This window comes from Bidens hawaiensis, unplaced genomic scaffold, assembly GCF_021521415.1.
Source record: "Bidens hawaiensis isolate Kalapana, Puna unplaced genomic scaffold, B.hawaiensis_p1.1 tig00033626_1, whole genome shotgun sequence".
In the NCBI taxonomy this organism is placed as follows: domain Eukaryota; kingdom Viridiplantae; phylum Streptophyta; class Magnoliopsida; order Asterales; family Asteraceae; genus Bidens; species Bidens hawaiensis.
The window spans coordinates 68737-84180 of record NW_027495785.1 but is presented as its reverse complement, the minus strand read 5'-3'; the positions used below and the strand labels follow the sequence as shown (position 1 = coordinate 84180).

Genomic DNA, 15444 nt, shown 5'->3' with positions numbered 1-15444 from the left:
TTTACTGTCACGTGTGGTTACCAATTGACCAAACTCCTACAAATTCGGATGTTTAACATTAAGTATTTATTTTATTTTGTTTAGTATTTATTTTAAATTAATATTTTGTTTGTAAGCTTGGATCACCAATTCGAAGGGTCCCAAAGTTTGTAAGTCTTTGAAGCTTGGGTCCAGATCTCGACCAATCCGGTTGATTACCGGGATAAATAAGAGGTTTAAGCCAATTGGAAGGTCATAAACGTCGATTGCCAAAAATATAGTGGGATATACAACTGAGTGAAATAAACTGGTTGGAGTAGCGGAAAAAATGGCGCCAACATCCAAGCTCGAGCGCTAGCCGACTATCAAACTCAAGGGCAACAAGAAGGGCGACAAGGGAAGATATTTAAGTATTTAACTTCTTGGGAGAGACTTCGTGTTTGCCCGAAATGGAAAGGAGAACCCACCGTTCCGGTTGCTCGACGATTTGGCGCATCATCTTGAGCTCCAAAACGGTCGAAGACCTCGTCTTCGACAAATTCGAGCACACCTGCAAAAACCCTCTAATGCTCATAACTTCCTCCTCGTTGACGAAGACAATATTAATTTTGGTGACGACAACGTACAAGAGTTGCCTCGACCCTCCGGGAGAGGAAGAAAAAAGAATGGAAAACATGTGGAGGGTTTTTCGTCGACACGAGCCAATGTGGGGACCTGCGAAGAATTGGACCGACTAAACGATATGTTCGGTCGTTTTGAAACCCAAAACGCGGAACGTTTCGTTACCCTCCGTGCTAGCACTGACGCCAACTATCGGTTTGCGGTGTATATGAATTGCCGCGAATGGAACGAGACCATGATTACTTTATCTCAAATGGGCTTATGGAAGAGGCCGCGTTATTGAAATAACGACGATTACAAAAAATACGCGAAGTTTACAACCTATGAAAGTAGTTTTTAGTTTTATGGTTTTTTTTGTTATGTGTTTTTTTTCGGTATTTCTTTTCTAATTTCAATGTATTTATTTAATTTTATGAGTTTTTATTTGTTTAATTTAATTATATAAAAATAAAAAAAGAAGATGATGTGGCGATATGATGGGGTCACAACACCACTACTAGGGATAAACATTTTGTTCCAAATACCCGTACTCGTATCCGTACCCGTACACGTATCTATACCCGTACCGATTTAGCCTATTCGGTATGGGTATTGGTATTCATTTTTGTTAAATATTTGTACGGGTATAATTGGGTACATGTACGGGTATATTTGGTATTTTATACCAGTTTGGAGTATATAAAGGTTTAATTGGGATTCTTCATACTTAATATATAAAATAAATTCTTCAACTATGTTATTATTAAACAAGTACTAAACGTTTCTTCAAAATTAAATAATATAACATGGGCGAATTCAATATTGAGCCAGGGGAGCATATGCACCCACCAAAATCGTATTTTCTTATATAAACTTCTATTATATTAGGTTCAAAGACCCCAAATGCCTCATCCGTGTTTTTTTAGTGCCCAAACTCAACTTTCTTTTCAAACGCAAGTGTAGTTTTTCTTTCACAAAATAACAATTAAACTTAGATTATTTAATTTTCTAACCACTGCATCAATTAGTTATTAATATAGTGATATATTTTGTTAGTTTAATCGGACTAATATAAAAATCAGACCAAAATATGATAGTATTCACAGTATCATTTATTGTTTATAATTCTACACTATTTAACTTTTAATTTTTTTATTTGTATAAAAGAGCGCTTTGTGTCGTAACAATTATGCAAAGGTTTTTATCAACTGTAATATGTATTTTGGGGAAATGTATTACTTACATTTATATACGTGGTTTATTTAATGTAATTTCATTTGACTTGACCTATTTTGGTTTGGCCCGTTTTACTTTGACTTGACCCGTTCTATGTTGACCGTTTTTTGCACCCACCGACAAAATTTGCTGAATCCACCACTGATATAACAACATGCTTTTGGGCTTGTAGTGAGTAGCTCACTAATATAAAATGATATATCAAGTTATATACCTTATCAAATTTGCATGGGTGGTGACAAGTTTGTAGTTACCGTATTTTCCAATAATCATGGATAGCCTTTGAATCGTGTATAAATTCATTATCATATTAAAGTATTTGTGTATAAATTCATTATCATATTAAAGTATTTCAGAAGGTTCTGCAAGAACTATAATCTATTTTATTTGAAAACATTTGTTCTATTTTATTTGAAAACATTTGTTCTTATGTCGTGTATTAAACATACCAAATATTTTCCTTTAACAAGTAAGGAGATATCACCAATGCCAGATTTAAACGTTAAAATTCTTCACAAAGTAGTATAACATTTGGCGCCTTACATGTCAGCAGTTGGGCGGTTACAGTAATGATGAAAATCTTAAATGAGAGGTACGTTATCATTGCTGATGATCATTATTGTTTACGACCACTAACACGTGTAGTCAATATCGCTCGCATTAACTATCACGTGTGGTTACCAATTGACAATACTCCTACATATACGGATGTTTATGAAAAACGTGTAGTCAATATCGCTCGCATTAACTATCACGTGTGTTACCAATTGACAAAACTCCTACAAATACGGATGTTTATGAAAAGTCATTATTGTTTATCAGTAACCAACAACCAAAATCTCATAATCCTGTCACAATCAGATTTTAACAACCACAATCCTCAACAATTAACTGTTAAAACTAACTCGACTGCATGTGCTATACGAAACCAACCGAAACTAGTGTCCAAAGTCCAAACCAACATAACTCTTGAATCAAACCACACCATTGCCACAAACATTTTACGATCATCTTTTTACAAGTAGTAATGTAGTTACTAGTTAATTAATAAGTAATAATCCACGTGTCAACAACAACTCACATTATAAGCTCTCTCTTAATCATAGACAAAATAATAAGAAAGAAAGAAAGTTTTCGATTGGCGAAAGAAAAAGAAAAATGCAAGTGAGAAACAACTGTTTTTTCTTCTTCACATAGTTAGATACATTCACACACACATATATACACACACACTGACGCTATATCTATACATCTACATACACACACACAGACACACAAACGCGATGTCGACGAGCTTCAACAGTGGGCCACGGAGCCCTGCCACCAGCTCCAGACTCCAACTCGGTGGCGTCGGTGGTGTCTCACGCGCCATGAGATCCTCCTTCTCCAAAAAACCGCCGGAGCCACTCCGCCGTGCAATCGCCGATTGTTTATCTTCGTCTCTTCTTTCCGTACACGCCAGCTCATCCTCCGAAGCTTCCAGGACTCTAAGGGTAATTACGTCACGTTAATTGATGATTTGTGTATCCAGATCTCGTGGATTTTTAACTTGTTGAATCTAGGGTTAGATATTGACTCTGTGTGATTTGGTGTTGATTTGATTATTATACAGGATTTGTATATCAATTTGTACATAGATAGGGATTGCAAGTTCAGTTGGGTTTGGGGATTTTTGTTGTTTGAGTAGGTGGAGTAAATTGTAGTTGTTATATTGCACGTACGACACTTAATTGTGGAAATCGGTTGGTTTAGATAGTGTATTATCGCGCATTGTTGTGTACTATTGTGTGTAAGTAGGGATTGGAACTTGAGTTAGGTTTTAATTTAGGGGTGTGCGTGGTGCGGTTCGGTGCGGTTTTTGGTTAAACCGAACAGAAAATCAAAACTTCGGTGTTTGGCGTATTTGAAACCGTTCGGTTTCGAGTTTTCGGTTTTTACCATTTGATCTTGAAAATTCTAGGTCAAAAGAAAGTTTTCAAAAAATAATTAATTTAGGTATAAATAATTTTGTTAATTGTAAAATAATAGACTATTAAACATTTTACCAAAAATATTTGAGTCACATGTTTATTAAATTCTTATAAATTACTTAATATAAAATATAAAATAACAAAAATTCAGGAATTCGGTTTGGTTTTTTCGGTATTTATGATATGCAAAACCGAAACCGAACCTTTAGTTCGGATTTTACAAAAGCATAAAACCAAACCGTCGGTTTTTGTTTTGGTTCGGTTTTTTCGGTTTAAATTTTTTGTTTCCGGATTGGTTTTTTCGGTTTCTTGCACACCCCTAGTTTTTATGGTCAGGTATATCAAATTGTAGTTGTTATGTTACGCATACGTTGCTTAATTGTGGAAATTAGGTGGTTTAGTTATGGAATTGGGATGATTTTGTTTGATTGGGGATAATGTTAGGGTTTAAAGGTAAGAGAAGTTTACTTGCTGGTTTGATTATAAATGTATGTAATTAGTCTTTTTGGTTATGTGCTTATGTGACGTTGAGTAGACTGAGATTTTGTATCAGATCATTAGACACACTAACCTTGATTATCTGATGTAGTTCCTTACCAGTGTTGTAATCTTCTTTCTAGAGTTTGATTATGTGTGCACTAACCTTGTTTTTTTTTGGCTGCATTGATAATATATTAGAGTTCCTGTTGTTACATGAATCTTATATCCTTAGTTGAGATCCTAAAGACAGTTGATCTACATTTGTAACCAAATTTATATATGGAGGAAAGGCATGGTGGTATGGTGTAAGATTTAAACTTTAGACCTAATTAAATGCAAGACTTCTGTTTCTTTGTTTTATCTAGATTAGAATCCTGAATCTTTAGAACTGTAGAAGTGAAGATTCTAGTTCTCTTGATTTAGATTGACTAATACTCTAATAGGTTCGCTTATATCATGTATCTGTTGGTTAAGTTCAGTACTCGTAACTTAATTTTGTCACATGATGATGAAATGTGATGAATTGTAGAAGTGAAAATTTAAGTTTGCTTGATTCAGTTCAGTTATGGAAGTTTCACAACTGTCAGTTGGCAGTTGTTGGAAAGTGAAAACTATTCATAACGTTACTTCTGCTTGTAAGAAACGATACTGAACACTTACCAGGGTTATGACTATAACGTTAGCTGGTTTCCTGGCCCATATAAAGAGTAATTTATCTATTAACATTATGAACACCTATTCTGACAAGTGATCCAATTTACTTTCTTCTTGGCAGGATTATTTAGCATCGCATGCAACTACTGACCTGGCCTATGGTGTAATAATAGAGCACACACTTGCGGAGAGAGAGCGAAGGTACATTCTCTCATTCTTCCAATAATCCTTGGATATACATATTTTATATATTATTATTACTATACTGGCAGCTTAGCATGAATTGCTATCAACCCTTTGGCTTCTAAAGTCTTACCTCTAATACAATGATAATGTACAGGGTACAATAGTTTATAATAAGTTATCAAGGGCTTAACCTTCATTATGTTAAGAACAATGGGGGGCCTGTGAGTCGTGATCAATAAGTTTATGATAGTTATACGTTATAACCACAATTCATATGGTTTTTTATTTTCGAAGACTGCTAAATACGTCAATAAGCATATGCTATTGTCTTATTAATGTGAGTAAGATTTTTATTCTGGCTTGATTTGTCTTATACTCGGCCTGAAGCAGTTATTATTGTTAGCTTTATCGTATCATAAGCAATAAGAAAGATGAACTAGTCTTTATAATCATAGTCATTGTTCACCCAGATGCGATGTAAACAATAAATCTTGCATTTGTTAAAAGCATGCCGAGAGGAACTTATACAGTCATTTTGTTTTCTGATACATATTTATATATTTTAACAGCCCCGCGGTGGTTGCAAGGTGTGTGGCGCTTCTGAAACGTTATCTTCTGCGGTTAGTGTTTCTTCTGGCAGCTTGTATCTGTTATATTAAGAATGATTGTATTCTTCAAAGGAGATCAGATCAGTTTGGTTTTCTGTATCTTATTGATGTTTTTGGGATGAAAACATCCACATGGGCTATAATTGTATATAATATTATTTTAGTTGTATGTGCAAGGCATCATTAAGAAAACTGATGTAATATCTTCTATATGTTACAGATATAAACCAAGTGAAGAGACCCTGCTAGAAATTGATCGGTTTTGTTTAAATATAATTATGGAGTGTGACGTTAGCCCAAGCAGAAGACTAACATTTCGATCTTTGACCCCACAAACTGGTGGTTCATTAACTACTTTAAACGGATCACCTTTGCCTGTTGCAAGTTTTGCTTCAGGAGGACTAGTGAAATCCTTAAACTATATTCGTTCTTTAGTGGCTCAACATGTTCCAAGGAGGTCATTCCAACCTGCAGCTTTTGCTGGAGCTACTTCTGCTTCAAGACAATCACTTCCATCGTTGTCTTCCCTAATGAGCAAATCTTTTAATTCCCAAATTAGTCCTGGAATCAGTAAAGAAGCTTCTGAGATTAAAGAAGGTTCTGCTGTATCTGTTTTGGATTCACCAATTGCTGAAGATGTTAATGGAGCCGAGGGCGATGAATTCATCGCCAGTGATGTGTTTAAATGGAGATGGCATGGGGACCCACAATCATCTTTACTTTCATACGATAGGTATTCCCATCTTTCTGCTATTGCATGCAATTTTTATTTTGCTTTTTTAGTGTTTTCAGTTGGCAAAATTGTGGGTCTGGGGAGTTAGGTAACGGGGTAATTGATTTATAAGTAACTAATACAAGTTGGGTGACTTTTAACTCGTTTGATCCATTTTGTTTACAATAAACTTTTTTACTTGCCCCATTTGGACCTGTTACATATAGAATAACCTAAGTGGACTCATTTTAAAGTAAATGAGTTAGAATAGGCACCTCTAATAAATTTAAATGGTCTTCCATCTGTTATGGCTTTTTGTAATCCTTGGAAATCCAAATGTGCAGTGATCGTCCTTTGAGTCACAAAGATATGAGTAAGCATAATTTCCTTGAAGTAGGTGCCGCGGCCCTTCTTTTAGGGGATATGGAAGCTAAAACAAAAGGTGAATTTTGGAAAAATTTTGGTAGCATTGATATGCCTTACCTTGATCAACTGTTACAGCCTTCCTTACTCACTACTGTAACCAATTCTGCCTCTGCTCGTGCTCACTTGAGAGCAATAACTGCTTCCAAACGCTCCAAGACAGACCCTCATCAGATTTGGTATGTTTGTATGTTAAACTTGATTGTACTGTTCTATAATGCTTTATCATCATCGATGTTGTGAATTTGTTTTTGGAATTAGTTTTACATTTACACTTGTTTTCAGGGAAGATTCTCCCATGACAACCTTTCGTCCTCGTTCTCGACCACTTTTTCAATATCGACATTACAGGTATAACTGCATGATAGACCTTTTTCTGTAAATTTATTTTTCAGTATCTCTGTTTGTAACATTAGAGGTGAACAGGTTGACCGTTGACCCATTGACTTGTGACTAGCAGGTCAAACAAGTTAAATCAAAAGTTAGCTAGAAAGGAAATGAACCTAAAGTATATTTTTAATGCAAAAACACGGTCTATCTGTAGTGTTTCCTAAACTTTGAAATCAAGTTTTCTGGTAATAACTTTTGACACTGGCTGACCAAAAAGGAAGTCTGAACCATTGGCTTCTGATGTGGCACTTTTATGTTTTTATACGCTAATATGACATTTTGTGAATGCTGTTTTAAATTTCTAGCTCTTACTCTCAGTGTGTTTGTTTTTTCAGTGAACAACAACCCTTGAAACTAAATCCTGTTGAGGTGGGAGAAGTTATAGCTGCGGTATGCTCAGAAAAACCTCCAATTCCTAATGTGATGACAGTCTCATCTAAACTAAGTAGCAGCAGTGGGAAGCCGTCAATGGATGTGGCTGTGAGCGTTCTAATCAAACTTGTAATTGACATGTATGCCCCCAATTTAAAATATTAGTCACTCCAATGATTTTAGCAATTATGTCGTGACTTCTGACATAATATTAATGTTGTTGTACTAAGTAAATAATTGAACTTTTATTTTGTAGGTATGTGTTGGACTCTGGGGTTGCTGCTCCTCTTATGCTATCTATGCTTGAGGTTCTGCTTCTTTACATGTTTGTTTGATATTTTTTATTATTAGATACATCTTCTAATTACTTTTTCAATTTTCAGGAAATGCTTAGTTCTTCACAGTTGACTTCAAAAGTTCGCGTGTTTGATGTAATTCTTAACCTTGGGGTTCATGGTCATTTGTTGGAGCCGATTCTAGCTGATGATGCTTCCACCATTGAGGAAGAATACACTCAAGAACCACTGTCAATCCAGGGTACAAGAAAGCCAGATTACCTCAAGGCCCAAAGTTTATCAGCAATAAATAACTTTGAATCATGGATATTGTGCATTTTGTATGAAGTTCTCCTTTTTCTTGTGCAGGTAACGTTTTATATCTTTTGCTTTCTTCTATTCTTTTAGTATTTTATATTTTTATACTGAGTGTTTATTTAAGAGGATGCGTAACTTGCAGCGAGAGGAAAAGGAAGAATCTGTGTGGGCTTCTGCCCTCAGCTGTTTACTGTATTTTGTTTGTGATAGAGGCAAAATTCGGAGAAGCAGATTAAAAGGTCTTGACATAAGAGTGAGTTATTTTGTCCCAACTATTTTGCATTATTATATTTGAATGAAAGCATATTCTTTATAACAAGAGCATAAGGTTGGGAAGAATTATAAATGTTTGGTCCCATAAACAATTGTAGATAAAATCTTATAATTTTGCATCTTGTAAAAATCACAGCTATTGTATGATTTGACTTGAGGGGATATAAATTATTACTATTTGCAGGTTATTAAAGTGCTTATACAAATTAGCAGGAGAAACTCATGGGCCGAGTTGGTTCACTGCAAGTTAATTAACATGTTAACAAACATGTTTTATGAAGTCCCTGAAGGCTCTACAACATCTACCCCAACTTTCCTTGTGGATCAGGTTGATCTGATTGGTGGAATTGAGTTTGTGTTCGTTGAGGTATTTTATGTAATATATATTTAGTAATGTTGTTTAATCTTGTGTAGTGTTATTTTTACAAAATATTTAGAGCTGGTGTGTTTTTCTTTGCATATACAGCTAGTGATATCAAACTCTAGAGAAGGAAGGAGAAATCTATACCTAGTACTATTCGACTATGTTGTGCATGAAATAAATGAGAGTTGCATAACTAGTGGAAATTCTGAGTATAGCAATGATGAGATTCAACCAATAGCTTCTTTACTCACCCTTGCTGATGCACCCGAAGCTTTACATATTTCTGTCAAACTTGGCATAGAAGGCATTGGTGATATTTTAAAGAGGTCAATCTCGGCTGCATTACCCCGATACTCCAATAGTGACAGACTCAACACGGTAATCACAAAGCTTTCTGTTGTGATTCATTAGTTTTCAATGTTCATTATACAATTAGGACAAATACCAGAAACAACCAACAGACTTTCTGTTTTTTCTTGTAAAAGTCTCTTAGCACATAAAAAACCAACACGCTTTTTGTTTTTTATTATAAAAGTCCCTTAAACATGTTAAATTTGAAAAGAAAATATCTCAGTTATGATTGGATGAAATCATGAAAACATTATATGGCAAATTACATTATAATAGCGATACAAATCATCTGTTTATAACTTTTTTGTGATTTTAAATTTATACAAACCATATTATATGTTTTTGGCTTTTATTTTATTTTGATTTGCGTCATCGACGCCATGTATTTTTATTATATTGTTTTAGAAAGATTATATGTTATTGTTAACTTATTGAATCAAAAAAATAAAAAAGAAAAAATGATCATTAAACGGGCTTCCTCTTGCCACATGTCCAGTTCAAAAACATTAATTCTTCTTAATTCTTTCATCACATGGTATAATAAGTCAAAAGGCCGCAACTTTGTTCAACTTTAACATGAGAAGAAATTGCTAAGAAATTGTTAAAAGAGACTTTTATAAGAAAATACAGAGAGTATATTACTGATTTAAATGTTTGTTTTTTTATTCATTGTGCATGTTTATGTTCTTTTTTGCAGCTATTGGAGAAGATAATGGAGAAATTTGATGCACTTTTAAGATCACTGACTCACTTGGACAAAGAATTTAGTCATATGACAGAACTAACAAAATCCTACAAGTATTTAGAGAGCTTTGAAGATGGAGTTTTGAGAAACAGTTATGGTTTGAAGGTGAAACTTGCTTGGGCCACTTTGCATTCTCTTCTTCATTCGGAACGAGCCGCGATTCGAGAAAACGGGTATGTTTGGTTGGGTGATCTGCTTATAGCAGAAATAAATGATGATGGGGATTCCATATGGTCGAACATAAAAAATTTACAGAAAAGAATTACACAAGCTTCGGTTAAAGATTATTCTCCCGAGTTAGATATTCCGCTTCCCATTTGGCTTATGTGCGGGCTTCTCAAATCTAAAAATAATCTTATACGATGGGGCTTTCTTTTTGTTCTCGAGAGACTTCTCATGCGCTGCAAATTTTTATTAGACGAGAATGAATTACAGCATTCGGTTAGCAGCGAAACTCACGGGAAGACCCGTCTTGATAAGGCAAATGCTGTTATAGACATTATGAGCAGTGCTTTATCCTTGGTGGCTCAGATAAACGTGACAGATCGCATGAATATTTTGAAGGTAGTTTTTTTTGGTGATGGTGACATGCTTCTTTATTATCTGATGGTTTTGTTAAAAATATGCATTTTTTATTATCTGATGGTTTTATCTAGTGGCATGTTTCCTTTTAAGACAGCTCAAATGGGTCAGTTAGTTTCGAACGACTAACCAAAACTTTTTTGTTGATTTCGCCTTGAAATTTGTAAATAATTGATGTAGTAAATACGGTTATTAACGATAGGGGTGTGCATGGGTCGGTTTTGGACTCAAAGCGAATAGAAAACCGAAAATCCAGTTTTTGAGTTATAGAAAACTGTTTGGTTGGGTTTGGTTTTTTCGGTTATACTATTTGGGCCTGAAATTTTGGGACTAAATCTTTTTGTTAATTAATAATTAATTGATTATTATACATTTGGGCTAAAACTATTTATTAAATTTTTATAAATTGCTTAAAACCAAATAAAAAAAATGAAAACCCGTAAATTTGGTTTGGTTAGGTTTTTTTGGTTTTTATCACATGCAAAACTGAAACTGAACCAAAAGTTTGGTTCTTACGAAAACATAAAACCAAACTGTTGTTTCTCTTGGGCTTGGTTATTTCAGTTTCATGCACACCCCTGTATAATTATTAAAATAATAATTTTCTTTTGTTTAATAACATGATTTATGAAACTTTAAGATTTCGAAATTTTAAAACGTTATTGTTTTTTAGCTGTTTTGACCCACACACGTGTTTTGTTTTACTTATTAGCTAAGTTTTGAACCGTTTGGCTTGTTGGATATAAAACACTAGCCAACTCCATCCAAACGATTCTCAATTTCCACCTCTATGACTAGTTTTTCTTACTATGTCTTACTGTATCTTTATACTTGTGTTTTAAACAGATGTGCGACATATTATTTTCTCAATTATGTCTAAAAGTTATACCTGGAAACAAGTCATCATCAACAGACATGTTACGCAATTCTAAGAGTTTTAATTATTCAGTTTGGAATAAAAAGACAAGTGTGATGGAAGATCTCCCTGTAAAAGAGAACTTAAGCTGGGACCCAGCAGTGGAAGCTTCTAAGGTCGGATTTGGAACTAACACAACTAATCCTACCAGTGAGACAGCGTCAATGGCAGCTTTACTTCTTCAAGGACAAGCTATTGTTCCAATGCAATTGGTTGCACGTGTGCCTGCAATTTTGTTTTACTGGCCTTTGATTCAACTAGCAGCTGCAGCTACTGACAACATTGCACTTGGTGTTTCTGTTGGTAGTAAAGGTGGAGGCAATCTACCTGGCGCCACATCAGATATTAGATCCACTCTTCTTTTATTGCTGATTGGTAAATGCACTGCTGATCCTGCTGCTTTCAAAGAAGTTGGCGGAGAAGATTTCTTCAGGTAAATTGATAGCTATTTTTGTTTATTTAAGTTACCTTTTTTGACTTAGAGGACACTTTGTTGTTAAAAGTTCTAATTTTTTTAAAAATAATTCTAAGATAGCCAAAAACTTCATTTTTTTAAATCATATCATAGTGTATTTATTATATTAAAGTTTATTACAGAAATGGTTCCCGTGGATTTTACAAGTTACACACTTGGGTATTAAGTTCCAAAAGTTACGAGTCTGGGTTCCTTTGGTTTAATTTTGTAACAGTATTGGGTTTTAAGGCTAACTTCCATTTACTTTTTTGTTACAATTAGTTGGGGTTTTGTTTTCTCTTTTTTCTTTTATTTATTATGTGTTTTGCTAAATGACATAAATAGTCCTTTTGTAATAGTCTTATGAGTTTATTACACAAATAGTTATCCAAATCACAGGGATTCTTTATGAATTAAATCATTATTTTATTTACATAAAATGATTTAGAAATTAGAACTTTTAATGCTTTAAGACACACTTTGGGCAACTTTCAACTCATTTATCAGGCTTCTTTTATGTTTTACCCATTTGACACGCTGGATAAACTATAACCCAAATCAACCCATTTAAGTAAACGGGTCGAGATTGCAGTCTTCTTCTGCACAGATTAATTTGCATTATGGTGTTTGGCAGGGAGCTACTAGATGATACCGACTCCAGGGTGGCTTATTTCTCATCAACATTTCTTTTAAAGGTTAAATTTATTTTTATCTTGATCAATAAATAAAGTAAATAAACATCGTTAGCAATCTTGTTACTGCAAAATGTAATTTCTACAGAGGATGATGACTGAAGAAGCAGACAATTACCAGCGTGGACTTTCATCTCTTGTTTCCAGAGCTCAGCAGGTTGCATCCTTATATGAGCTAAGCTAAAAGTTATATATTTACTATTATGCTTGCGTAAAAATAATACACATTACATTTTGTTTTGTGATGTGCAGAGTAACAATGAGAAATTACTGGAAAATCCTTATCTTCAAATGCGTGGCCTCCTTCAGTTATCGAGTGAAGGATTGTGGAATTAACTTGCAGTCTTGCACTAATTTTTGTCCTTTCAAGAGTCTTTTTTTAGTGAAACAAAGCTGAGTGAACCGGTGAAATAGCAAAGTCAAAGATGCTTATTAATTTGGTCAGATACTCGGGGCGGGGAACACATGAACTTCATGCCAATTTGAGTGAATTCCATCCTTATTCTTGTTGCGTTTTTGGGATGAAACTTTTGAAAGTGCTGTTGTGGAAATAAATAAGCAGTTGTACACATTCATTTCAAGTATTAAGACAGACATTCTCTTCAGGTAAGCTTCTCTCTCTTAATACTTATTACTTTATATTCATCAAAGAATCTTGCTAACACATGGATTGCTCTTTGTAAACAGTTGAAATTGTGCTTTGTTTGATCAGCGGAGGATTTGTGTTTATTCCTGTAGAAGACGAGATTTGAGAGTTGACCTTTTGTATTTAGGTTTGACTTGTTCAGAGGTTGTTAGTTCAAGCATAATCACAGGGCAAAGATTGATATGTGGATGCTGCAGTCACAGAATATAGACATTGGAACTAAATTTTGTGTGTTGGTAATGGCATGGTACATATCTAGTTATTTATGAAACTTTAGATGTGTAAATGTATGCCTTTTTGCAGTTCATTTTGTTTTGGGAAGTTATTTATTCCCCTCCTCATTTTTGTAACATAGTTTTGACTCATCAAATGTATATACAGACAGTCCTTTATTTGTGCTTGGTTTAGTTGCATATTTTTTACCATTATGACTTGTTAAATAAGTGATTCAGTTTCTATGCATTGCTTGAATATGACCTCTCCAAGTCGGCATCCATGTCATCAGCTGATATTTTATGTGGACGATTTTGACATCTTCTACCATGAAACTTTTCAAATTGTGTTAAAAGTCTTAAAAGTTGTCATTAATCCGTCTGTGATGTAGCCATGATGATCCAGCAATTGTCTCCGTTGGTAATCATTGTGATCTGGTATGAATTAAGAACAACCCTTAGGGGTCAGGCTCCAAGAAGAAAGATTATAGAAAGATTAAGAACAATTTTCTAGTCTGACCACCCTTCGGCGTGAGAATCGGACTAGATTGCTCTGAATATAAGTGTATATAGAGAGAAATAGTTAGAGAAGATAAGATGACGATACCGTTCCAAGGTGTTGGAGTATTTATAGCCGAAGGTAGGTTTCCAAGCAGGTACGGCCAGCTGTATAATATTCCTTTTCCACCAACTACGGGCTATGTTCGTGCCACGATGGGAGTTGGTGGGTAGGCAGCGGCTGATAGTGACATTTTGTACTGGAGCGTGCTGCTCCTCGTACTATTGTCGGTGAGCTGTCACCATGTGATTGGTTCATGGGTTGCTTTTGCCAGATCTTGTCTATTTGTCCATACCTTGGTAGGTATAGTGCAAAAGATCTTCTAGAAGCGTACGGACTGGCTCTTTTGGGCGGGAATATTCCCGCCCTGCTCATTCCTTCTTCAGGTGACATTACTGAAGTAAGAGTTAGTGCCTTATGCGTGTAGCCTTACTGTTAGTGCGGGTAGCCCTCCTTCTTGGCTTGTATCTGCAGTTGCGGGAACAGGCAGGGTACTTTACCAAGGGAGGCTTTCCTGCGGGAACAGCTGGCTTACTGCGTGTAAGGTCTTCATCTCTCTGAGCATGGTGGGTCCTGCGGATCCAGTTGGTCTTTGCGCAGACGTCCCTCTTCAAGGTGAGTCTTGCGGGTCCAACGTGGCTTTGCTGGGACCTACCTCTTCAGAGATAGGTGGTGTTGAATGAGCTTCAAATTGTGCAGGGAGGCAATACTCTGCTTATGGAGTAGGGAAGTTAAAGTGGATGGGGATATTGGGTTCCCCTTTAATAGTTATGGACTGGTGAATGTTAATTGGGGAATTGCAAAATCTGCTAGAATAGGGACCAAAGTGCATAACCAAGCAAGCCCTAGGATTACATCAGTGGAAGGATGAAAACAGGAACATTAAAAGTAGTACCTTGGAGAGCCAACTGCACCTCTGGACATACCCCTTCACAGAGAAGATGATCTCCACTTCCAACCATGACAGAAAATGGTTTGATTTTCTAGTTTGAGGTGAGAGACCACACGTGGCTGAATAATATTATGCGTGCTTCCAGAGTCAATTAGCACTTGAACCGGTTGATTTTGCACATAGCCAGTAACCCAAAGAGCTTGGGTATGGCTTCGGTTTGTTTAGGTAAATCAGAGGTGTCATCTTCGTAATCTACCACCATGAGAAACTGAGGGGGATTGCATTTGTCGGGGCACCGAAAACACAGCCCTTCGCTGCGGCGTTGTTGAATGGGAGGTTTGATTTCGGGGTGGGTAAGAGTGGTGCTGGGCTAGTTTTAGTGTTAACAGAGGTGGAGGTAGTGGCTGGCTGGTGTGGAAGAGACGGGTGTTTGGTTAAATTGAGTTTATCTTCAATCAGTTTGGAGAGGCCATACGCCTGGCGCAAAGTGGTCGGTTTGTGGAGGAGCAAGTTCAGATTGAAATATAACAGTTGAGTAAAGCATCTTTCGGTTGC

General features: G+C 35.6%; 1 protein-coding gene across 1 annotated transcript; it reads left to right on the top strand.

The window, feature by feature from the left end:
• The first annotated feature begins 2560 nt into the window (after positions 1-2560).
• Positions 2561-13619, top strand: LOC143585191 (uncharacterized). Its single transcript, XM_077067036.1, has 18 exons — positions 2561-3308; positions 5041-5120; positions 5675-5725; positions 5934-6446; positions 6770-7027; positions 7134-7199; positions 7574-7750; positions 7867-7918; positions 7994-8254; positions 8346-8456; positions 8661-8843; positions 8943-9218; positions 9889-10500; positions 11365-11867; positions 12523-12583; positions 12669-12737; positions 12833-13186; positions 13268-13619. The coding sequence occupies exons 1-17, from the start codon at positions 3099-3101 to the stop codon at positions 12914-12916; spliced, it is 3567 nt and encodes a 1188-aa protein (XP_076923151.1). The 5' UTR covers positions 2561-3098; the 3' UTR covers positions 12917-13186; positions 13268-13619.
• The last annotated feature ends 1825 nt before the right edge of the window (positions 13620-15444 follow it).

Coding starts and splice junctions, on each gene's coding strand:
- LOC143585191 (XM_077067036.1), top strand. CDS start 3,099: ATGTCGACGAGCTTCAACAGTGGGCCACGGAGCCCTGCCACCAGCTCC. Junction 3,309..5,040: donor AAGCTTCCAGGACTCTAAGG/GTAATTACGTCA, acceptor TCTTCTTGGCAG/GATTATTTAGCATCGCATGC. Junction 7,028..7,133: donor ACAGACCCTCATCAGATTTG/GTATGTTTGTAT, acceptor ACTTGTTTTCAG/GGAAGATTCTCCCATGACAA.